Source organism: Anomalospiza imberbis, chromosome 1, assembly GCF_031753505.1.
Source record: "Anomalospiza imberbis isolate Cuckoo-Finch-1a 21T00152 chromosome 1, ASM3175350v1, whole genome shotgun sequence".
NCBI classification, from domain to species: Eukaryota; Metazoa; Chordata; class Aves; order Passeriformes; family Viduidae; genus Anomalospiza; species Anomalospiza imberbis.
Genome location: NC_089681.1, coordinates 115,519,971 through 115,545,066, shown reverse-complemented (window position 1 = coordinate 115,545,066; position 25,096 = coordinate 115,519,971). Strand labels below are relative to the sequence as shown.

At 35.7% G+C, this 25,096-nt stretch overlaps 1 protein-coding gene across 2 annotated transcripts in view; it reads left to right on the top strand.

Moving 5' to 3' along the window:
* Positions 1 to 25,096, top strand: part of KCNH8 (potassium voltage-gated channel subfamily H member 8) — a 175,031-nt gene that overhangs the window by 119,329 nt on the left and 30,606 nt on the right. For both annotated transcript variants that reach the window (XM_068207322.1, XM_068207313.1), the window contains exons 8-11: positions 10,190 to 10,387; positions 14,993 to 15,192; positions 16,923 to 17,172; positions 21,577 to 21,791. In XM_068207322.1, the coding sequence (XP_068063423.1) occupies positions 10,190 to 10,387; positions 14,993 to 15,192; positions 16,923 to 17,172; positions 21,577 to 21,791 (863 nt within the window). The remainder of the gene's footprint in view (positions 1 to 10,189; positions 10,388 to 14,992; positions 15,193 to 16,922; positions 17,173 to 21,576; positions 21,792 to 25,096) is intronic.

Genomic DNA, 25,096 nt, shown 5'->3' with positions numbered 1-25,096 from the left:
AAACTTTTAATAAAAATAGTTAGCTATATTAAGTGCTTTGCATGTATTGCATTCTACTATTGCAGAAAGTTGATATTGAAAATTTCCCCATCTTGTCCTTTCTTTGGACCTCGTGATCTCCAATGTCTTTTCCAACTTATTTGATTCTGTGATTCTGTGATTCAATGATGTGGGGAAGAGAGAGTAAACTGCTGACTTGCAAAAGCAAGAGGGATTTAAATCTCCCACATATTCAAACACAGTCATCTAACAAATTACTATTGAGAAGAGCTCTACTAGCTTATCACAGAGAAGAGTTTCAGGAACATTCCTTTTCTAAATGTACTGACTCTTTGATAAATGAGGCTGAAGGAAGTTATGACCTAGTTCTGCAGGAATGCAGGTGCACTGACCATGTATGCTGGCACTTCTTTGCAACAGTAAGTCTAGGTGTTTAGAGAGCTGTCATAAAATATCAAGAGGAATGTGTTCCTTTCAGGTCTGCTGAGTCAGCTCTTAAAATTCTTATACATAGCTCTTATATGTAATATAGACAGGTCTCTCTACCTTGCAATAAATGTATCTCTACTGTAAGGGGAATCTTTATTACATTATACTGTGAGACTGGTATGGAGGTATATTGGAGTCTTCCTCATAAATATGAGGAGCAGATCTGTCTGATTTGTTTAGCCATCCACAGAACAACAGCTGCATGTTCCAGAGATGCAATCTGCAGCGTTATGAGGCAGCAAGGCAGTGTAGGGGTGAGGGGGAGGGACAACTCACCCAGAGCCTTATGGAGGTGATAACCTCTGTGTTCCTGCAGAGCATTAGCTGGCCATTTGGAGACTCTTGGAGCTCTGCCCAAAGGGATATCTACCCCTGGTACCACTCCTTTCTTTCTTCTCTCACCAGAATAAACCTGACTTGTAGGCATGAAGTAACTTCTCTGGAAAGACAATATTTTGCCACATGGTGGAGAAGAAATGTAAATAGCTAATTCACATGAATTATCTACCAACATTAAGAAGCATCAAGGGCTCTGAATGTGAAACTTTATCTGGGCTCTTCCTCAGGGATTTCTCACAGTAGAAGAAAAAGTAAAAGAGAAAAACTATTTTGCAGACAAAAGAAGATAGGACATCATCTAGAAATTTTAATCTAACTATAGTTAGATTCTGGCTAGAAATGTGCAGGACTTGAAATGCGTGAAGCTGTTGGTAATTCATGTACACTGTGTTTTGTAGAGTGTTTATGTAGCATTTTGTATTAGGTGGAAGGTATGCCAAACTCCATACTGTTCTAACTTGTTGCTAACTAAATATTTTAAAACATAGCTTTCCAACATTGTTTTCTAATAAAATGCTATCATTGCAAATATTTAATATCAGGACTTTTGCTCTACTATTTTTAAGCCATAAACATGCCCAGGAGTGATTAATCAGAGGCTTTTTGCATTATAAGTCTTACAGTGCCTTTACTGAAGTGGATAGCAAGTTTCTCATAGGAGGTACCTCTCCTTGCACTTCCGGCTTCCCAAAACAAAAATGTAAAGTATTTAACAGGCCACGCCTTGGTAATGACAAGAAATTACTTCCTACAAGAAAGTTTTGTCTATATCTCGAAGGTGACAGCAATTTCACCATGAGAAAAGAGAAATGCTACTTTTTTATTCTAAGTAGACATACTTGCAATTTAGATTTGAGTTCTTTCAGATAATTAAGGCCTAATTTTCAGGTTTTCAGCATTTCTGTGGGCTCAGCTGTGTTTTTCTTGTTATAAGGAACATTGCAATTACATGTTAGATTTTTTTTCCTTTTTTAATTCCTTGATTGAGCTCCTCTTCCTACTGAAACTGATTCCTTCATGGAGTATTTATTTCACCATGAAAGTTTCATTTTCAGTGAAAACAATGGGTCAATATCTTGTTATGACTTTGTCAAATTAGATGAGTTAAAGCTCTGCAAAATGTTGGGGGTTTTTTAATGCTACCTTCCAAGTATACATTCAAGTAGAACTACAACAGCCAATTTATATACAAAAAGTATTCTTTAGCCTCATAAAATAATTCACCTTTCAACTCAAATTAACTTTTGATAGACCTGACAGAGGTTAGGCTTGTCTCTAAAAACGTTCTAACACAACAAGGAGTACACATTTAGTTAGGAAAGATCTATGGGTTTTGAAAGTATTTTAAAAAACATCTGTCTCAACATACGTCTCTAGATACTCAAAAACTTTCCCTAAGGATCTTGGGGATGATAGAGTTTCCTCCAGATTATTGTACCTGCAAAGGGTAAGGCAAGCATTCAGAAGGAACTAGATATGAAGGTATTCATGTCACCTACCTCTCTTTGACTGCAGAGGTTTGTGCATCTTGAATGTCCAAGATCAATGAGCAGTACACAAACCTCTAGTTTTTAACTTTGTTTTTCTCTTCTGACTGAATTATGTCCAAGTTCCAATTTTCCCTGGCTGATGTTACAGGTGCTCAAAAATCAGTGGCAAAATTCCCAAAGTTTGGCAGAAGATTACAATTTCATCTGATAGATGTTCAAAACTTGATTTTTTAATTTGATCCATTAAAAAAAAAAGTTCATGCAAGGGTCTGAATTGTCAGCTTTATTAGGAGTGTGTTTGTGCCTTTGATTTTGGCTCATGACCATCACTCACTTCATGTGCTAATTTGGGAAGAGATATAATAAAAATTCTATCCAGTTTCTCTGCAATGGAAATCAAATGGCATATTTATTGAATCTAGCCATTCCTTATGTTCACCTGAATTCTAATATGACAATGACCCTCAAAGTTGCTACTGGTGGATCTATAATTTTGGTAAGATGTCTCATTTCTGAGAATGATGTAGCTTTTAAATTCTCAGCTATTTTACTTGTAATTTTAAAATATTCCATTTTGTAATTTCCAGTGTTTGCAAGCTCCCCAAAAATAGGCTGTTAATATTTTCACAGGGATCTTATATGACATATATATATAGCACCTACATGAAAGAATAGAATTTTTGTTTATGGATTAGACTTTAAAGAGGTGAACTGTGGCAAGCACATTTCTCTCTCTCTCAGGATTTTTATAAAGGTGTACAGAGAGAAGTGAAAGAGAAAACAATTTCTATTTCTGCTCCTTGTTTTTCTCATGTGGAATGTGTTTGGAGAATTGTTTACCTACAGCGAATGCCTGGTTGGATCACGGTGGATTGTTTGGGTCTGATGGCCAATGAGATCCACCTGTGTCTGGATTCTGGAGAACAGGGTCATGAGTTGTGAAGTGAGTTAAGATAGTTAGAGAGAGAAGCATGTAGTTTTTAGTATCCTCTTTTATATAGTATATTAATGTATCATAGCATAATTATAATAAAGAAATCATTCAGCCTTCTGAAATAAGTCAGACATCATCATTCTTCCCATTGGGTTCGCTGACATCTACAACAGTGAACCTCTGAGATCTGAAGTATGAAGTCTTATAAAATTTGTCCTCTCGCCTCTGAAGATTTTATCTGTTTAATAGAAAGAGGTATAGAGTACTTTGATTACATATTAAAGGGGGTTTTGAGGTGTTTTCTTTTTTTCTTACATATTGTCTGTAATGTGCACATTCAGCAAGTAAATGTATATAAACTTCCATATATGTCTGTAGAAAATCTTGCGTAGTTTCCATCAAAGTAATATCCACATGTCTCACATTTTGGCACTTGAAAATCATTATACTTAACCAGAGGTTAAGTATAAATTTAACACAGCCCTCCATTACCTGGGTTAGCTGATGTAACCAATGCATCAGAAGGTTGCCAGGGATTATGACCTTAGCATAGAAAAATGGAGGAAAATACTAAAATAGACATAAATTAGATTTAAAAGTATACAGATAATGGGTTTCAAAGGTAAGAGAAAGGCAAGGCTATGATGTGTGGAGGGCAGATACCCCTGCCTTGCATCAATCCAAAGCACTAATCCCCATCCTTGCTGCACACATGGCAGTTCCAAGTCAGCACGGCTGGGCTCTGCTCCCAAGGTCACACAGGGCAGCCTTGAGAGTGTCTTTACCACAAGGACTTCATTCGCAGGCATTTGAGATAAAATTATGTTTCATATAGGCCAAGTTAAACCTGTTTCTGTTCTACATCATGGCAAACATTTCCCTCCATAAAATTTGAATACTGCAGTAGTGTTCCTTTATTTCTGTAACACTACCATCTCATTCATAGCTATGTTATGTCTTTCTAGTTTAAGGAAAAAAAAAATCATTAAATTCATCATAGTAAAGAATATACTCTGATAAACTAATTCAAAGCTAAAATAAGAGGTATTTAGAATAAATTATTTTGAAACTTTAACATTTTTAAGCAGTCTCAGTACTTGAGAAATATGTTATTTTCTTTAGTATATTAGTTTTGTTTCTCATTTTAGGTGTCCATTCTTTGCAGGAAAGTGTGTTAGCAGAATAAAGATCAAGGGAACTAAATTAATGCTAATTGTTCCTGATTGTCCTGCAGCCATTATGGTTATGTCTGTTGTACTAATATTAAAATCACTCTAGTTTAAATTTCATGCATTTGTAATTAACTTTTACTTATCTTGAATACCAGCTAATTTTCTTCAAATATAATCCTCTTGGCCAGAGCTGTTCCTTTGTACCTTGTTCTTGTTGACATATCATATAGACACACCTCTGGTTTCCTCTTACACGCTTATTTATTGTCTTCATTTTGAAAAGAGCATAAATCCATGTCCTGTATTTTACTAGTGTGCAATTCTGTCATTTAAGCACATGTGCTGGAGCTGTATTTTCACACTCTCACAAGATGCAACTGTGTCATGTGTTCAGGACTATGTCTTGGTCTTGGTTTTTGTTTTTTAGGTTTGGTTTGGATGGGGAGGGAAAGGTCTGCGGTGGGGGGTGGGGGGGATGGTTAGTACCTTTTTTTTTTCCCTAATTTGTGTGAAAGAAAAGCCTGATTCCTATTTTGCTTATTGACCCAGTTCAATAAGATCTGACACATTTACTGTCCTCCAGAAGCAGTGGTATGATTGCTCTTGTCATCTCTGGGGTTCTTTAATCCTAAAACCATCTGCTCTGGTACCTGACAGCCTCCCCTAACATGACAGGCAAAGCTCCACCATAAATCAAACCTGTAAACAAATGATCAGGTTTTGTGACAATGAAAGAGTAACAGCAATATTCCACAGGGTGAAATAGTAGGAAATAGGTGCTATTTGGTGTATTAATAGTCTGGGGAAAAACTACAAATGATTTAGCAGGGAGAAGCTGCACATGTCAAAAACATTTTGGCTAGACAGGGATAAAAAAGGCTTTGAAGCTCTTGTGAAGAACCTGAGTAATCACCATGTGAACAGAGGCAATAATTATTCAATAATGCAGTCATACACACAGGAAGAAGTAAAATGATTTCATCTTCTTATACACCTTTAGATTCTGAATGGATTATATCAGTCAGCAACATCTAGAGAGTAATTGTGCAAAATTCTTTGGAAGCAATCTTAAAAATGAAGCTACTGTTTTAATGTCTAATGAATAATAATTAGGGTTTGATATGGTAAAATGTATTCATTTTGCTGTTCTAAAAAAATCTCATCTCAAATACAATATTAGCTCTGGCCTCCCCTCTTCAAATGAACTTTAGCTATGATACATTCTGAAGAAGCCACATAGACAGTTGAGGGAAGTGATTTGGACATCTAAAATCACAGAAACTGTAATCACAGGTCCTTTTACCTAAAAAGAAGGAAATTCACCTACTTGCTCTCTCTTAGCAACTGTTCTGCCTTAAGGTTTATTTTTGGGAGGTTAATACAAAGAAACATACAGATGGATACAGCTGAGAATCTTGGTTCATTGAGACCAATAGAAAGTCGGACTATTTTCCCCCCATTTAAAATGGAAATATGAGATGTTTGTTTGCAGATCAGAGTGTCCTGCTATGTGATGAAAAGGAGGTGTGCTTTGCTGTGCAAACCTACAGCTCCTGGCTGCCTGGCTCTAGACCTGAAATCAGGAGCTATCAGCAGTGATCAGGGACTACTGCAGTGGGAACCAGCACAGCTCTCAGGCTACACAGGGATTTTAATTTAAAAATGCATTCCAGTGATGAAGGATCTAATTTTTCTTGTATAGTTTTTATCTTCTCCTTAATGACACTTTACTGTTCACTGCAACACGCATTAATAGTCACAGGCTAGTGACTTCTGTGTTGAAACTTACAGTCTGTTTATTTCAGAAGTCTGCATGTGCTCCAGTTCAGGACATTTTTCTTTCTTTTTTTTTTTTCTTTTCAGTTGAGTCAGAAAAACAAAACTCAGCCTCAGACATACTCCTTAAATATAATCCTCACGTAATACAATCCAAAGTGTCCTTTAGTTAACTCCAGCATTTCTCACTATATAGTCTCTTTTTCTACTCTCAGCTTAGTATTGCTTACTCTCTCTTCTCGCTAGCATGAAAGGGCCAGGTATGGTCTGGCCCTGAATAAGGTTGAAATACTGTTTAAACATCCAAAAAAGTGGTTATGTGAGAGCAGATAGGCTTTTATACCTTCACATTTCCCCTAGGAATACTTGAAGTCCCTAAATTTGGTATGGAATCATACTGAGAGAAGCTCAGCCTTTGTCTCATACTTTTCTCTTTTAGCATCATCACTGCTATTGCTTTCAGACATTCAGGGATGCTCTCAGAGGTACTCCTTATCCATACCTCTTTATTCTTCCTGACACTGTAGTGTAGAATAAACCAAAGACTTTGGACCTTTTTTTTACCGGAAAAGAAAATGTTTCTCTTATTTTTAAAATAAGTGTTGTAGTTAGTTAATGCATTAGAAAATGCAATTAATGTCTAAGTTTTTGAAGTACCAGACAGTATTTTGGTAGGTTAAGTGTCTGGCATAAAAGGAAAATCTAAGTAGTAGTATAGAATGAAGCTGCAAATTATAGGGAGTATTATACATACTCAATGCAGAGAAAGCACCAAGCCAGGGGAAGGACTGATTTTCTGGATGTCTAGTAAATGAAATAATGTTATTTACATCCAGTTAAAAAGTATGCCATCTATGGAGGTTTAAATGGTTTTTTAGGCTTCTGCTGATACTTGAGCACTTCCCAGCTATAAGTAAATGAAACTCAATACAGATTCTTACAGCAATTTTCAAAGTAGCCTAATGGAGCTAGATATCACATTCCTATTGACTTTTCCAATGGGACTTGATTACTTAAGTGCTCTTTTTCCCTTTGAAAGGCCTTCCTCTTAATTATGCTAATTGGTGCTTTAAAATGTTTTCAAAGTCAGAGAGCTGTGCCTAGACAATGCTAATTCTGGACCAGACAAGATTCATAATGCTAAATTCTAGGAAGCTCCCTCTGACTCCAAGGTATATTTATTTTTCTCTTCTTCCCCGAGGGCAGAAATTAATTACTCAAGCTTGCCAGAGAATCTGCTGAGAGCTGTTACCTACAGAAACTGAAAACGCACTAGTCAGTGATGCTACCTCATGACTATTTCCATTGGCTGATGGAAGTATTTACACCCTACCCTAACTTGCCTCTATTCTGAAACTGAAAATGAAAAATAATGCAGTGCTATCAGCAAATATGAGAAGTACAGTTGATCTGGAAGATATTGGAGAATTTTATATACTCTGGCTGAAACACCACTTTATATAATTTTTTCAGAAGCTCCTGATTAGGATAATCTCTGCCAGCCAAAATAGAAATGAGAAGGTGTAAACATGGCCTTATCTACAAGTCAGAGAAATATATTTTTGGGGTTTTCCCTTTCAGACATACATTTTCTCTTCCAAGTCTAAATCTCTAAATAAGTTTACTTCATAGCTTTTCTTTACATTGTGGACATTTTAGCAATCATTAAGAATTGCTAATCATTGCTAACTGCTACTGTTTTAGCTCAGTGATAAGCCATATATCCTACTGAGGGGATGATTTGTGTGACCGACCACAGAACTAGACACTGAATACTAAACTCATCTCAAATACTGGTATCTTGGACAGAAGTGTTTTCTAGAAATTGTAAAATTATTATATTGGTATTTTGGTAGTAGAATATTTGTAGAAATATCATAGAGACTTCTACTGATTGACACAATTTTTCACATATTTTTTTACCTTACTTTTACAAGGAGTATGAATCCTTTAGGAGCAATAATATTTCAGTAGGGTTGGATGAAAGCCTTGAACATAAAGTGAGTTGTAAAGGAGAAACCAATTCACATATATCTCTCAGTTAAAGAATGCAGTCATCCACCTTTCCTGGATAGCACTGGAAATGCATGAAAAGTGAGAAAAATGGAAATAGCCTGAGAATCAGTGGATTTTAGAACACTCTGAGGCAGGAGATTTTCTCCTAAATGGCATATCAGTTACACTTCTTTAAAATAACTTGTCTCAGTTTTGCAACTGAAACAATCTTGAGCTGATCTTGAACTTTATGATTATATTGATTTACACTAGGTTTAGATAGACCTTTTTTAATTTTGTCTCCTCTCTGCCAGAGATTTTCTTAGGTTTTTATTCTATGTTCTTTAATGTTTGTGATTACATTCCCTACTATAGAAATATAGGAATTAAATCTGCCACACAAAGGACCGTGCTTCTGTTGGGGAAATGTAGTGTAATCTCAGAAAAACAGTAGTGCACAGAGTGCTGGTATTGACTCAGCTAGGCATCTTTTTTTTTTGTTTTTTTTTTTTTTCCCCATTTTGCTCTACTTTCATTTTAAATAATTGGGAGCCACAAATATAGAATAGCCCCACTTGATTAATACTATCTATTCAGGCAAAATCAAGGGGATTTTCATATGCTTTCCAGTCTGTTGGCAAGGTAAAACATCCTACTCAGTACTGCCATTGTATGACAATGCAGATTGCTTTCATTTATGCTTTTGATCAAATTCCCTGTCCTGCACAGACTGGATCAGTAGGGCCATGGCCAGACCTTGCTGTGCCATTAGCCAGCCCTTCTCCAGAGCTTTCTCTGGAGAACAGCATGCCAGAAAGCATGGAGCTGAGCACGGGAGCAACCATGGTTCAGCAGGTCTACTCTAGGTGCTAAATTCCTACAGACTTTTTCCCCAACTTGACTGGAAGTGCTGGGACAGATACTCTAAATCTAATTTCTACTTTTGCAGACATTCTGTGCAATGAGATTTCCCCCAGTTCGTATTTGGATTCATCCAAATGGATGCTGACTGAAGTGGAGAGAGAATAATCTTCGGGAGGCGATTCAGTCTGTCAGGTCCCAGCTTAATAAAGGGGGAACTCCCAAGAATTTTTATAAAAATAAAACTCTGTCTGTCAGCATTATTTTCTTTTGGCAGTTCTCCCTGTATACCAAAGAAAGATTCCAAATCTCCCAAGCAAGCTGTTTAACAGGCAAAACTGGGCACACAAATAGATTTTTATCCTTCTTTTTTTCTCCAATCTTGATTTTTGTGAAGTACTGTGTTTATGTAATTCATTCAGGTTGTGTTTTCCAGTGGGATATGTTTTCCTGCATTGTTGCTTTGGGGTTGTTTTGTTGTTTTTTTTTCAAATATCTGAGGCAGTAGCTAATTCTGCTTTCTCTGGCACACATAGACCCGTTTATCAAAATGAAAGGAAAAATTTAATGAACAATTTAGAAAATACTAACTGAAGCATGTTTTGAAAATTAATTCTGGTTTGTAAGTTATGTTTAGTTCTTTGAATCTTTTCTACTGTAAAAAGAAACATGTGAAAAGCTCTGAATATGTAATTACTATTATAATGATTTAGTCTTAGAATGTCAAAAAGCTTCCCAAGCATTAATTAATGGAAAGAATCAAATGATGTTGCATTGTTACTGCAGTGCTATTAGGTGAAATTTTTTTTCTTTTTAGTGACTTAATGGAGGTTACAAATTATATCATTAGACCTGTAATATGCAATTCAAAACCACTTGATTTCAATGCAGAAATGTAATTCTTATCATTAAAAATTGCATATAAAAATAAATATCCCAGAGACACAATACTTAATGTGCTGCATAAATTCCCACAGTTTAATGTTCTTTTTATTCTTGGAATTGTGTGAAGAATATAATGTTTTTAAGTAGATTTGTGGGGGTTTCTAGAACTGTTTTCTAGTATAATGTAAAGTTTTCACGGTGTTGTCAGTATTACTAAAAAGTAATTTTTTTTATGCTTCCTTTTGCAGGTTGGCTTCATGAGCTAGGAAAACGAATTGAATCTCCTTATTATGAGAATAATACACTTGGAGGCCCATCAATCAGAAGTGCCTATATAGCTGCCCTGTATTTCACTCTCAGCAGCCTCACCAGTGTTGGCTTTGGAAATGTTTCAGCCAATACCGATGCTGAAAAGATCTTCTCCATTTGCACAATGTTGATTGGGGGTAGGTACAATTAAGTGTCTTTTAAAGCCTTTTCAAGGAGTAGGAAAAAGTCAAATAAAAGCTGAAATTTTGCTACATTTCTTTAAAGAAGTCACAAACAAACACAGTGGAAAGCTTAATAAATTTAATTTAACATGGCAAAAGAAGGAAACAACTTTGTTTGGTTTACACTAGATAAACTCTCTCAAGCAGATATGTATCTAATCTTTTGTTCACTGATGGTGATGGAAGACAGTGTTGCCCACTGAAATGCAAGTTCACATTATTAACAGTGGAAGTGGCCCAGCCATGTGTGGGGCATTTCAGTCACTTGTGGCAGACACTTTTCCAGACAGCCGGGTATGATGTGCACACCAGCTGCAGCTCCAACCCCACAGCACCCCTGGGAATGTTCATGAGGGGAGGTGGGCAGCCCACAGGACAAAGTGTCTGTGAGCTGGTGTGTATCCTCATCTGAAGGACCAGACCAGAGAGAGGGACAGGACAAAGCCAGGAGATTGTTTGGTGAGCCTTAGCATTAAAAAAAAATGCAGTTCAATTATCATTGATAAAATCTTGATTCAGAATTGAGTCAGAATGCAATTTTTTTTTGTCATATTTGGAGCTCTTAGTAACATTTTTATTGATGCTGATTACCTAGTTGTACTGTTGGAGTTAGCCATGCACTCATTCACGGTCCTCTTCCTTCTGCTGAGGCACCTGGGTACCATAAGCAGAGATTTGTGAGCCAAGTCCTTTAGAGAAACTACCAGAAGCTCTGTCTTTTCATTCATCTTCCTCCCACAAAAAATCAGATGTGCTATTTCATGATCTGTACATAATACAGCTCAAAGATGTCACACTGGCCATGAAGGATAAAAGCAAGTCACTGCTAGAGTACTCTGTCCTCCCTTTTTCTTTCTGCTGGCTTAGTTGTTCTGGAAAAACCCCTGGGTGTCAACTTTGCACAATAAATTCTCCTTGCAACAATACATTGGAAATTTGACACTTGAAAGTCAGGGAACATGATGAATTACCTGTAAGCTATATATTTGCAGCATCAAGTGGTAAAATAGTTTTTCAATAAATTATTTTCATTTTCCTCAGTCCTGAAAATGAGAGGTAATAATATAACAAACCATCCAAGAATGAAATAATTTTAGTTTTCATAATGTCACAAAACCACAAGCAGCTCATGAATTTCATTTGGTGGTTGCATAAAATTATAGTTTTAAAATACACTGTGGTCTCTGTTCTTTGGGGATTTCAAGGAGTTTTCATTTCTGTCAAGAAATCAAGGGATCTCTTGTATAAGGCAGTGATGAATATTTAATTCACTTTAATATGGCAGAGCTTTCATAAATGTAATAGAGTAGAATATAGAAGCATCCTATACCTTTATCTAGTCCAGTTATAACAACTTCACATTTATTTCTTGTAATATGCTTGTACATTGAATCAATTGTGAAGAACTAGTCAGGTGAATGGAGTAAGAAGGAACTGATGACTGAAAGGTGAAGTTGCTTAAAGGCAAGCAGGTAGGAGAATGGATTTATATATTTATATCTGCGAGGGTCCGGTGAACAAGATATGTCCAGGTAAAAAAAGTAGAGCAGACCAATCTGCAGCTATTTTCTTGAGGAATTATATTTTAGATACTATTGAGGAAAATCAAGGAAACATGAAAGAGTAGAATGATACTGTGAAGATTGGTGAGCATGCCTTAGAAAACTCTGTTAGGAATAAAGTGCTAATCTGTATGCTTAGGGGCATTATGCCTCATCATTTCTTAAAACCTATTTTAGTGTATCTTTTTTGGCCGATATTTAATTTTCAAATTCCCTAATGGAAAGTGATGTTCTGAGAAAAACTCGTGTAAGTTTTTCAGACTTTTTGACCAAGCCATTAGTTAATGAAATTTCAGGTGTAATGGATAGGGCGAATCAGTTTAATGGTACTTTTTTCTGTATCTCTTTAATGTATGACACTACAAACTGAAAAAATGAAGTAAATTTACTTAAACCTTGAAAAAGTTAAAGACAAAAAAAAAAAAAGTGTAAACTTAACAGATTAATTATATATAGAATACCTTTTTCATATTTACCGGCCTCTTCACATTAATTTTTCTTTTGCATAAATTTGAAATTTAAATTTTTAACAAGTCATATTCTGAAGATAAAAGATCTTGTTCAATACAGTAAGTCTTCTTAAAGTTGGAAAGAAAATTTACTTATTAAAATGTAAGCAGAATTCCAAGGACACCCAGCATCTCTAAAATATTGATCAGATATGCCCTCCAGCAGGTGATTAACCATATTCTGTCTTATACTCTCCATATTCTTTCAGCAAATAATGTGTATTTTCATATTTAAGAGATTGGAGGCCCACTCTAGGAGGTCCAGTCCTATCAGACTGGATCAGAGGTGTTCCTCTGTTCCCTAAGCAAAATGTGATTTAAACTATCTATTAAAATAAAGGCCACTGCATGAAATACAGTTCCTAGAAGTTTTGAACTTGTCCTACTTGAGTTTAGACAGAGGCGTAATTGGTTTCTTACAGAAAGTAGGCTAAGTGTATGATCATTTGATAAAGAATTCTAATGCCTGTCACAGCCAAGAATAGCTTGTCATTATAAGAAGCAGTTGCCTTCCAATGTATATAGGCAAAGACAGATTCTACCACAATATTAAAATTCTAGATTATATTTTCGCCTGTAATAACATCACTGAGATCTCTACAGCTCCTAACCTTGGAGTCTGAGGGACTTACATCACATGTGAGTCTCATGTTTGCATTCATACACCACTTAACATTTTATTCCACCCCCTTTTTAAACTGATTATTGCATCCTTAAAGAGGTTACACTATTTCTTTAACCTATTTATTTGTGTCTGGTTGAATTGTTTCAAGCATAGCTGTCATATTTCTAATATAATATCCTGTATCTAGTATTACACCAGTCCCTCACATTTTGTTGCTCCAGCTTCTGACATTAATGACTTAGCAATTCACTGCACCATCATGAACAACACCTAGTTGAAATAGCTGATTATTTTTAGAAATAAATTTCCAGTTAGGCTTACTATTTTTACCACATCCACAATCCTTTTTTTTCCTGCTATTTCTACACTGCAGTTCTTTATCTATTTTTCTGCACTCCCTTCACAATAAGGACATAGATATTGTTACTAGCTCCTCTGCATTTTTCTCAGCCTGTAAAAGTTTTCTAACACTCCAAACTGCAGAATTTTCTATTTCTACTATTTAAAAGTGCAGCATTTTCTCCTCCTGTTCCCCCTTGTCTCTTCTCACTCACAGTGGACTTCTGTAAAGTGACATACAAGGTCAACAACTTGTTTGTCTTGTTTATAAACCACTTCCTTTGTCACTCTGAGAAGTCCATCTGCTTTCTTTCAAGCGCCATAAAAACAGATGTCCCTTTAGAGAAATAATCAAGATTTCAGTAATTTTTTTTAATAAACAATTTGTAGATGTGTATGTTCTATACATCAGATCAATATCACATGAAGACAATTTTGCAGTAATTCTTCCAAATCAAATGAGCAAACATATTTCTGCACAGACGAACCCAGATGACCTATATCTGTAAATATTTCTTCAATTTTGTTTCTGGTCTTTTTATTCCCAAGCCAATCAGTAATTGCAGACAAACTCCAGGATGTCAGAATGATTTTAACCATAACTGACCCTGTCAAGCAACATAAGAAATCAGATTGTCTCTGAATATTTCTTTTACCCTGAATTTCTGCTTTACAACGGGGTTTTTTTCTGACTTTTTTAAATATCTCCCCCAGAATATGATACATTTTTTAATGTTATTTACAACCTCACTCTGCTACACATGGTCCTCATTAGTAATTGCTTTTATTTATATGAGTTCTCTGAAATCTATTACATTCTGTGTAGTTTCCAACTGACCATTTGAGTCTAGTTTCCATACTGATTATTAGTATCTCATTATTTTCTGAGCATACCTGCCTACGTGTCTTCCTTCCTGTGCTTTTTGCAAAGACCTGTAGTGACAGCACAAGTGGGAATGGTACAAACTGAGAGTAGGTTTACATTAGATATTGGGAGAAATTCTTTACTATGAGGGTGGTGAGGCTCAGGAAGATGTTGCTCAGGGAAGTTGTGGATGCCCCATCCCTGGCTGTGTCCAAGGCCAGGTTGGGTGAGGCTTTGAGCAACCTGGTCTAGTGAAAGGCATCCCTGCCATGGCAGGGTGATTGGAACTAGATGATCTTAAAGGTTCCTTCCAACCCAATTTTATGATTCTAGGATTCTGTGTTCTGTTTTCCTTTTCTCTTAGACTATGGACTTTATTTGACTTAATTCTTTTGTTAGGCACCCTGACTAGATAGAATAGCTTGTTGTTCTACCCTGTCCCGTGACGCTGATTCTTAGTGTCTCAAACACCAGAAATTAATAATCATATTAATACCACAGTATTAATATACCATTACTCAAGGAGTTTTATATTCAAAAGCTTTCTTGTATCTCTCAATCAGGAAATTTTCACTCTGCGAAGATGCTGTTTATTTTCTGTGTTAAGTTTTATTGACCAACAAATCACTCCACATTGTATGTCATCTCTATGCTTCCTAGCTCTGATGCATGCCTTGGTATTTGGCAATGTGACTGCCATAATTCAGAGGATGTACTCCAGATGGTCCCTTTATCACACAAGAACCAAGGATTTGAAGGACTTTATACGGGTCCATCACCTGCCACAGCAGCTAAAGCAAAGAATGCTTGAATACTTCCAAACCACGTGGTCTGTCAATAATGGAATTGATTCCAATGAGGTAACCAAATGAGGGGGGATTTGTGTTTGATTGTTTTGACTATGAACTATGACTATGAGTCAAGGAGGGGGGTAATTTTTCTTTTGCCATGCTGTGTTTTATGTGAATTTATACAGCAAAGAAAACCATGCCTAAAAATAAACCTGGATTATCCCAGGAAGAGGGTACACAATTGAAAAAGCAGGTTTAAAACATCAAATAATGTAGTACAATTCAGTCCTCTGTGATTCTTAAATGCTGAAGAGGCATTCACCAGAAACCTTTTAGATTATGCCAGCAGAAATGCTATAATGAAGATTTTTATCTTTCACTAAACAAAATATCTACATGGGGATTTTAGGTCCTTTTTAGGATTTTAGGAGGGACTATGATGCCCTTTCTTTCCTCCTTCATCTTATTTATTGCAATACTGTAAACAAATTATTTAGGCTGATTTTTTTATGTTATTTATATCACTGCATTTTTAAATATTTCACAGTGTAACTTGAGAGTGAAATCAAAAGACAGATTTCTGGTGGTGTCTGTGCTTGCTTGTTTTAAATTACTTATCCAGGTTATGTGTTACAGTACTGCAGGAGAAATAATGGCTTCTCTCTGCTGGAGTGTTATTTGAATGGAGCACTCCCTTCAGGTTTCTTGTTATCTGTGTTATAAAACTCAGTGGTCTCTAAAGATAATGTGGAAATAAGCAGAAAGATTTGGGGTTTGGAACATTCTTTTCCTGATAAATTCTTTTTGTGTTGTGCACAGCACAAAGAATGGGATTTTCAACAGCATCTTAGCAACAGAAGGAGCTTAGAAAGATTTATAAAGGTACAAAAATTGCTTAGATGTCAAAGCTTTCCTAGATGTGGTTAATGATCACCTTCAGCTTTTGTACCTTCTGTACCTTTAGTCACACTGAAAGTGAGTGACTGCTGTACTACAACGACAGCTCCTGGAGAGACCATCAGTCTTTCATTATTTCCCTCCTATGGACAAAGCACCTTGTCTGAGCCCCCCTGGTCAAGCATTGGCTGATTGCACTGTTCAGATGCCACATCCCCTCAAACTACAAACAAAACTATATTTGTGGGCTTGCAGCTTGGAAGGAAAAAGTGAGACCTCATGGTCTTTTAGTTTCCATAGGTTCTTCCATTGAACATGCACCTTGCCTCCATTCATTTCCCACCCCTCCTTCACTGTCCAGTTACATTATTAAAAAATGAAAATAACAACAAGAAAAAAACACATTCAAAGTGGATTTTTTTTTTAGTTATTCCTCTTGCAGTGGTTTTACTATAGAAGAAGTAACATTACATATTGGTGAATTTTATAGAATTCTCTGTTTTCATTGTATATGTCACTGTATACAATGATATACCTGAGCAGCCTACTGTGTTCTATCATAGAGAAGAACTTGGATGAACTTAAATTGTGCGTTAGAGGGAATTCATACAAACAGTGTTGTTGACCTTTTTTTCCTGGGTATTTTATTTTTTTGGTGAGGCTTTTTGGGATTTTTTTTTGGTAGTAAAAAGGCATATATTTATTCATGTTTTTCCTGGAACTTATTGGTGTTAAATATTGTTAAAATAGCACATCTCATCAAGGGGATAAAAAAAATCAAAGGGAATTATTTCCAACAGTAATGTGCAGCTCCACTAAATAAGGCCACTTCTGCAAAAATGGAAACAAATAATTTTACAAATTTGCTCTTTTTCATGATTTTTTTTCCTTCTTTCGGACAGCTTTTAAAAGATTTCCCAGATGAGCTGCGTTCAGACATCACCATGCACTTGAACAAGGAGATTTTGCAGCTTTCCCTTTTCGAGTGTGCCAGTCGTGGTTGCCTCAGGTCTCTGTCTCTGCACATCAAAACCTCCTTCTGTGCTCCTGGGGAATACCTCCTCCGGCAGGGAGATGCCCTGCAAGCGATCTACTTTGTATGCTCAGGTTCCATGGAAGTTCTGAAGGACAGCACTGTGCTGGCAATCCTTGGTATGTTCACAATCTTAGACTCAAAGAGTCGAATTGACCCCCAGTGCAGGAGAACCTTCACCACTAACTGGTGGATTAGTGTGTCCTAATTGTCTGATGAGAAAGAATTTGTTTAGTTTTAATTTGCAATACCTATTCCATGTACACTGCTATTTTTTTTTTTTTTTTAGTTTGAACTTCCTTATATTTTGATGCAAGGAGCTTTCAATTGCCAAATCATTAGCTGTGCAATATTCCTTCTGGTTTCCTTATACTTATTCTCTCTTCTTTTCATGTAGGCAGGTACTTGTAAGCTTTTGACACAATTTGCTGCTTTCTGCTATATTTGGTGGTGGTACTGACAGCTCAAAGAACATTGGTCATCAGTTCCTAAATCTTTCATGAAAATTAGTGGCCGGGCAATGCTCCCACTAATGCTCCCAAATGAAAGAAAGCAATAAGAGCCTACTTTTTCATTCTTTGGCACTTGCCTATGAACACCACTTGCAAAAAAAGCCATGTGGTGAAAAACAAGCATTGTTGGCTCTGCTCCCCAAACTACTTCATGCTAACTGATGCTGTCTGCAGTTATCTGAGTATATTGGAACTGAGAAAGGCCAGAAATTCTGTTCTAATAAATTTTAGTTGTTTTTTGCAAGATGACTGTTTTTACTCATTGAGGTTTAAGCATCTCTACCTATAAATTTCTGTGATTTGCCTCAATCTAAGTCCTACTAAAGGAACTCTCTTTATCTTCAGCTAAAGGATTACTAGACCTGTCTCAGTTAATGTTTATGAAGTTTTTTAGCAAAATAAAATATAAATTTTACTCTAAAAGCATAGAATTATTTTATTTTGATTTTAATATCTGTTTAGACTTAAATGTATTCTTCTTTCTAATAACTTTTAATATTCTTATAAAACAGAGTTAAAAAGAACATTTCCTTTTTTGCTTTCCTTCCTGTTTTCTGGGCTTACACTCGACTGTTGATAATGGAAGCTTCTGGTCTTCTGTAATTGAATTTCCTTTATTTTACTAGAATGCATTTGATTGGTCTTTTTTAGAATATAAATGTGATACAGGTCCTATTTGTTTCAGAACTGTTTAATTCTATTAGACTGACAGTCCACATCACTCCATCTCTTGTTTGTTTTTAGGAAGTTTAAGAATCTCTTGATTTCATTGGATCACATAGATCAAAGATATTAAATATTACTTATAATAAAACATATGCTAAAAGCCAGCAAAATTTCAAGAGGTGGTTCCATTGGAACTATGATTTCATTAATGAATCCATCTTCAGGCACTTATGAAGGGTCTAATTAAAGCATCACTGTGTAATGGTGACAATCAAAACAATAAGAGATTAGTGAGTTTCTGAGAGAAGTTAATGAAATCATAATGCAAAAAACATAAACATAACAGTGAAATAATATTTTGTTACAGTGAATGGGAGCTTCATCATTTAAACCTAATTAACACCAGCAGAAGGTGAATGCATCAAATATGTAGGTCCCTATGAGAAATTGTGTTGCTGATGTCATGTAAATTCAAGACAGCAGGTTTTTTTTCCCTGACAATGCTGAGTTACTTGCAGTTCCCAGAATATTTTATAATTCTGTCCTGATTCTAATTCTAGTGGATTAGTTTTTGTTTACTGAACCATTCTCACTAACAAGCAGTGCAGCGACAACTCAGTGAAATGCTCTCATTAAATACATCTGCTTCCTCTAGAGACTATTACTTTATCTCTAATAATGATGCTTAGGATACATTTTATGGTAAAACATGTTTTCATATGATTTATGTACTATTTGAGCATATATCTTTGATTTATTGAAAATATTAGCCATAAATTATTTGAAAAATATGCACAATTAGAACATTCATAACTTTGACTACATGTCCCTGATTTATTGAAAAACATGTGTCTGTGAGAAACATGTATATATAGGCTTGTTATCAAATTAAAGAAAAAAGAGAGCTACTAAGAATAGCTGAAATGATTCTGTTATGTAACAAATGTTGACATTCAAGGTAGAATCATTTACTCACTTCATTAATTCTTCATGGAACTTCAGGTTACTACCTACAGCCTTTGCTTCATTATTTTCATTTGAAAAATAAACATATATTACCACTACCAGATCAATTTTAGTATTTTAAACCTGAAAATACTTCAAAATTTTAACTACAATCCAATAAAAATCTAACATTTTTTCCAAAATCTTTATGCAGTTTGGATACTAATACTGTTCATATATCTAAAATGTTTCTAATTAAGATGTTTAAGGATTAGTTTTGGTATATTTGAAATATTCTTTCCCTTGTCCATATAGACAGCCAGCAACAAATTAACACTGACAGCCCTTTGCTTAATATAATGGAAGAAATGTAAGGAATTGCTGATATTTACAGTAATATGTAAAAGTGTATTACTGTTTAACTTTATGCTATATTTTATTATGCAGCAATACATGTTGTGTTGAGCAAAGACAGATGTTATTGTTACCTATTAATTTTTTTTTCCCAGGTTGACCTAATCTCATACCAGCTCTCATTTACACAAACTGAGATTTTTAAGAGACAATAAAGTAGCATTATTCTATGTATATTCTTAGCATAAGAGAAAATCCCTCCCTATCATGAGTTTATGATAAGTACTTTTGAGAAAATTGTTCAGGCTCCAAGTAAATAAGAAAAAAATATTTTAAGGTACTAAAAATGATATAATATAGTGTGAAACTATCCCATTCAAGAAGGTTCAGGGATGGTTGACTGATTAGTTTAACTTACTCTGCAAGCTGACCATTTCCTGTGTAATATACAGTTGGAATCACATGCTGGGTGGATTTTCCAACATGACAGTCTTAACTTATTATTTATTAATCACAGAATAATGTAAGATTGAAGGGATCATCAGACCTTCAGAAGCTACCCAACGTAAACCTGCTTAAAACAGGGCAAATTTATCTCAGAGTCATAGAGGCTATATCCAGGCAAGTTTTGAACATCTCCAAGGATGCTCACAATTCCACAACGTCTTTGGGCAAGCTGTTCCACCATTTTTTGACTTTCATTTCCTGATTTATAGTGAGAATTTAATTTATTACAAACTGTGCCCAGTACATCTTGTTGCCCCGTGCACTCTGAAGAGAAGTTTAACCCTGTTTTCTCTACAATTTTTTGCTGGGCTGTTGAAAACAGTAATATCCTTTCTTTGCCTTTTCCTTGTAAGATTGAGCAATAGCCCATTTTTTCAGCCTTTTCTCATAAATTATATTCTTTATTCCCTGATTCTTGGTAGTCTCTTTTTGACTCACTCTAATATGTCAATATTATGTCTTCTACTGTGAAGCCCAAAAGCAGACACAGTGCTTCAGATGAGGTATGGCAAACAGAGGGAAAGAGTAATTTCCTGGGACTTGCTGGCTCCACTCTTGCTAATGCTGCACAGGAAGTCCTTGAACTTCTTTGCTGCAAGGACACATTGTTGCCTCACATTCAGCTTGTCCACAAGGACTACCAGGGCCTTTCCTGCAGAGCTGCTGCCTAGCTGGTCAGTTCCCAGTCCATACCGCTGTAGGGAGGGTTTTCATCTGGGGTACAGGACTTGGCATTTGGTTTTGTTGAACTTCATGATAATCCTAGCAGCCATTTTGTCTTTTGATTGAGGTCCCCCTAAATGGTAACTTTGTCCTTCAGCGAATCAACCAGTTCCCCCAGTCTGGTATTGCCCATGAACTTGCTGACAATGCACTCCATCACACTGTCCAGATCTTAAATGAAGACCATCTGCTATAACTTTTGGGGAAAACCTCTAGTTCAATGACTACACTTTGGAATTTATAGCTCAGGTCAGATGTTTATGCAAGCTTTTAATTATAAAATTTTTGTGCTCCTCAATATGGAGCATAATGGTCAATTGAGGTTTTTAATACAGCCAGTGCTCTAAAGCATTCATGCCCACAAATGAAAAAAAAAAACAGCACAAGGATTCTTTCTTAAGCCATTTTTTCTTCTTGACAGAAATGTTAAAGTGCTACCTTAACACCTGCATGTTTTAAGACACACACAAAAACCACTGACAACATATTTTTTGAAAAATAATTGCACCTGCTATTAGTTATTGGTGTAAATATTCATTTTATACATATTTACTTTATTGCTCCCTTAAATCAATCCACCAGTTACTTGTCTGGAAATTAGTTTTTGTACCTGCAAGTAATTGTGTATAAGTTTGCACCTGCAAAAAGAGGAAAAAAACTGTCTATGATCCTTTAGCATGTTATTAATTAAAAAAGTAATTAGTGACAATGAGATTTCAGGTTCAGATATCACAATTATATTAAACAGCTTTATGATTCAAAAAAGAAGTAAAAAATGTATGCTTTGAAGATAATTATTTTTGTATTCTCTTTTAGGTAAAGGAGATTTAATTGGAGCAAACCTATCCATTAGGGATCAAGTTATTAAAACAAATGCAGATGTTAAAGCTCTAACATACTGTGACCTCCAATGTATTATACTCAAAGGTCTCTTTGAAGTGCTCGACCTTTACCCAGAGTATGCTCACAAGTTTGTTGAAGACATCCAGCATGATCTCACTTACAATCTAAGAGAAGGCCATGAAAGTGATGTAAGTATCTTTAAAGGTCTCTGCAGTTATTACAGTCTTTCAGGTGTTGCACATACCTCAGTAATTTCCTATACTTTTGTTGCAGTAAAGAAATAATACGCAAATTATGTTAAAGGAACTGCTGATTCCATTTGTTTGATAATTCAGATATTACCTACAAGAATTTTTTATCAGTTGGTCAGATCATAAATATCAAACAATCTCTCTGCTTCTAATTTTCCATAACAAACATCATCCATGAGAGAAAATTCTTTGGTTTTTTAATATTTTTTGTTTATGTCTAAAAATAATTCATAGTTATGCAAGCTATGTGTCCACATAAAGGTTTTTAGCCATACCTTTTCTGGAAGCTCATGTGCCAGCCTAATGAACATTCATTTCATACATCATTGGTTATCACTTCTAGTAAAGAATGTCATCACACACACTGAAAATGAAAATCAGTTGTTTCTCATGCACTGCAATTAAAATGTGCTTTTCCACTTAAATGAGTACTTTATTTTGGAAAACAAAATAAAGCAAACAGAACCCCCAAGCAAAAACAAAACAAGAAGAAATTCCACAAAAATCACTCCTGAAAGGCTTCAGTACAGACTCACCAAAGTACTTTCACTGATATTATATAGAAAATACATATATTCAGATTTTAATAGTGAAAAGCTTGTATGATATCTCTCTTTTTCTGACTTTATTCTCTGAATGTCCAAAGACAGTTATAGCCAAACTGTCAAGTTGGTGGTTAACAGTTCAGGTGTTGTTCTTCTCCTAACATAGAGAGAACTAATATTGGAAAAAAATGAATTTTCACCAGCATACTCTCAAAACAGGGGACAAATATAATACCAAGGAAGAGCGCTCCAAAGTACTTTTCAGTGCAAAACCCCAATGAGTTTGATATATGGGCTGATTTTTCTACATAGCTTCCTATTAGGTGTACTTTGGTGCCAGTGTTTCCACAGCAACACTCTGTTAAACCATTGCAGCAGAAAGGAGTCCATATATAAGTGTGTACTTCTGGAGAGGAAAATAACCAGGATATCTCATTTGTTTGTCTCTTGAAATGTCTCCAAACTTCCTGCTGCTGAAAACAGCAGCTGAGAGTACACAGCTGTTCTGACAGCCTGGTGATCAATTTGTATAACACTTTTCCCTCAGGGAGGAATGTTGGATCTGAAAAGGAGTAAAACTCCATGAGTTTGAAGATGATTGCATTCCCCACTATAGTTTTGTCATTGAACTTGATGGATCCCCACAGTGTGTTGCTTCATGCTTTTCTCTATGGTGACAAATCTGGGGATTACCCTCTCAGCTGCATTCAGGTTTTATAAACTCAGGGACAACTCTTCCAAATTAAAGTCAGCTGGGTGCTGTACAGCTGGGTCCTCTGCTGAGAGCAAGCCTACAGCAGCCTTGAAGGTGAGTGTTTCTCAGCCTCTCTGATGAGGATGGGATAAAGTAATGTGGGACACACCCAAGTAACTTTTCTGCTTTAAAATAGAAAATATTTTTGAATATATGCCATATTTTCATGGTATAATCTGTTTTCTTAAAAATTAAAGGAAAAATATCCTGATATGGAATAGCATCCAGTGTCAGAGACAGATAAACAGAATCCAAGACAAATTATGAGTGTCACTTTTGCCTACATCCTCTGCTTAACTATCCCCTCTGCTACTATTTCTCTTGCAGTAGAACATCTCATTTATTTTCCAACCATTTTACTTACCAATAAGGATAAACAGCATAAATAAGGCAGCCAAAAAATGTACCACCACAAAAGCAGGGTTTGAAAAATGAGGACAGATATCTATGTCAGTGGCAAGTGTGCCTGGTCAACCAGTCACTTTGCTTCAGCAAGAAAATGCCCTGTCTTTGTTGCAGCTGGAATATACTTGCAAAGATAAATAATTGGCATTGTCTGATGGTTACTCTCAGAGAAAAGTAAGAAGAAAGTTTTCAGATGTACAGTTTGTGGGTATGTTAACATGACTTCTTGCTTCTTTTTGGTTTTTTGGGTTTTTTTTTTTTAAATACAGCACTTGGGAATGGTGTTATGGGAGAGCTTGTCAGCTAGGCCACTGTATCTGGATTCCCTCTCCCTAGTATAGGGAGATTTTACTTTTGAGAGTATCTGTGACTTCTGCAGCTTTATGGGATTTTTGAGTTTGGAGAACTTTTCCATAGTTAAACAGTAGATCTATTCATTTGAGTAAGTCTGTTTCTCACTCTCTTTTTCTTGGCTGTTCTAAATGACTGTAAATCTGTAGCTGAATGTGAATTTAATACTTAAAATGAATCACCAGCAGTATTGAGTGTCAGGTGAACTGCAGGGTGAAATAACATGAATTTTCCCACTATGACTTGTGAGCTCCCTTTCAGTCTTGACCTAAAATGTTATTGCATTTTCAGTCAAAGTCCACAAAATCTACTGTAGGTTGAAGATTTATTAAAACTTTAAGCCAGCATTAAAAAGCTGAGAATGAATAAGAATTTATTCCTAGTTGTTCGCTATCCCCTTTCCACCTTCATTGTTCTGATTAAAATTGAATCAGAGTTTTGAACTGAATTAGAAGCACATGGACAAAAAAGGGGTCAGAAGTCATCTGTAGTGTCCTTCTCTTGAAATGTCAGAATCGGATACTTGGAAGATTACATCTCTTCCCTACCTACACAAACACAAAAAGGAAGCATTTTAAATTTGTTTCCTTGGTTCATTTGCAAGTCTAAGAGGATATATAATGACGTGGTTCATCTGCACTAAACTCCAAGTAAGTATGACTGTGGAAAAGGCTCAAGGACTTCCATAGCTGTCTCTTTCCAGTAAAATGAGGAGATGTATACAGCTCTTCCAGTAACAGGTAGAAACTGTAGCTGTCTGGTTAAAGACTGATTGAAAGAGCTGTTTAGAAGTCTTGGCAGAAAAGCCCAGATTTTAAGTATAGGAGCAGACAATTATTTCAGGCTCTAATGAGTAAAAGGTGGAGAAACAGACTCAAAATCAGAGAGACAGAGTTTGAACAATTCCTTATGATAACTCCTAAGGCAAGAATTACTAAGTGATATATTATTAAAACCATTAATGTGTGTTCAGCCACACTGGCAGTGCTACTTTGCCATCTTTTTATACATTTTCATCACAGCAAGATATGAACTAGGAGAATAGACTTTTTGTAGATTTTTGCATATTCTGCCCCTTGCTTTCCTCGCTCCCTTTTGATCAATAAACCAATAACTGTATTTGTAAGTGTATTCAAATATTAGAAACAGTTAGAAAATACTAATTTTTCTGGTAGCTGGAGTTGACA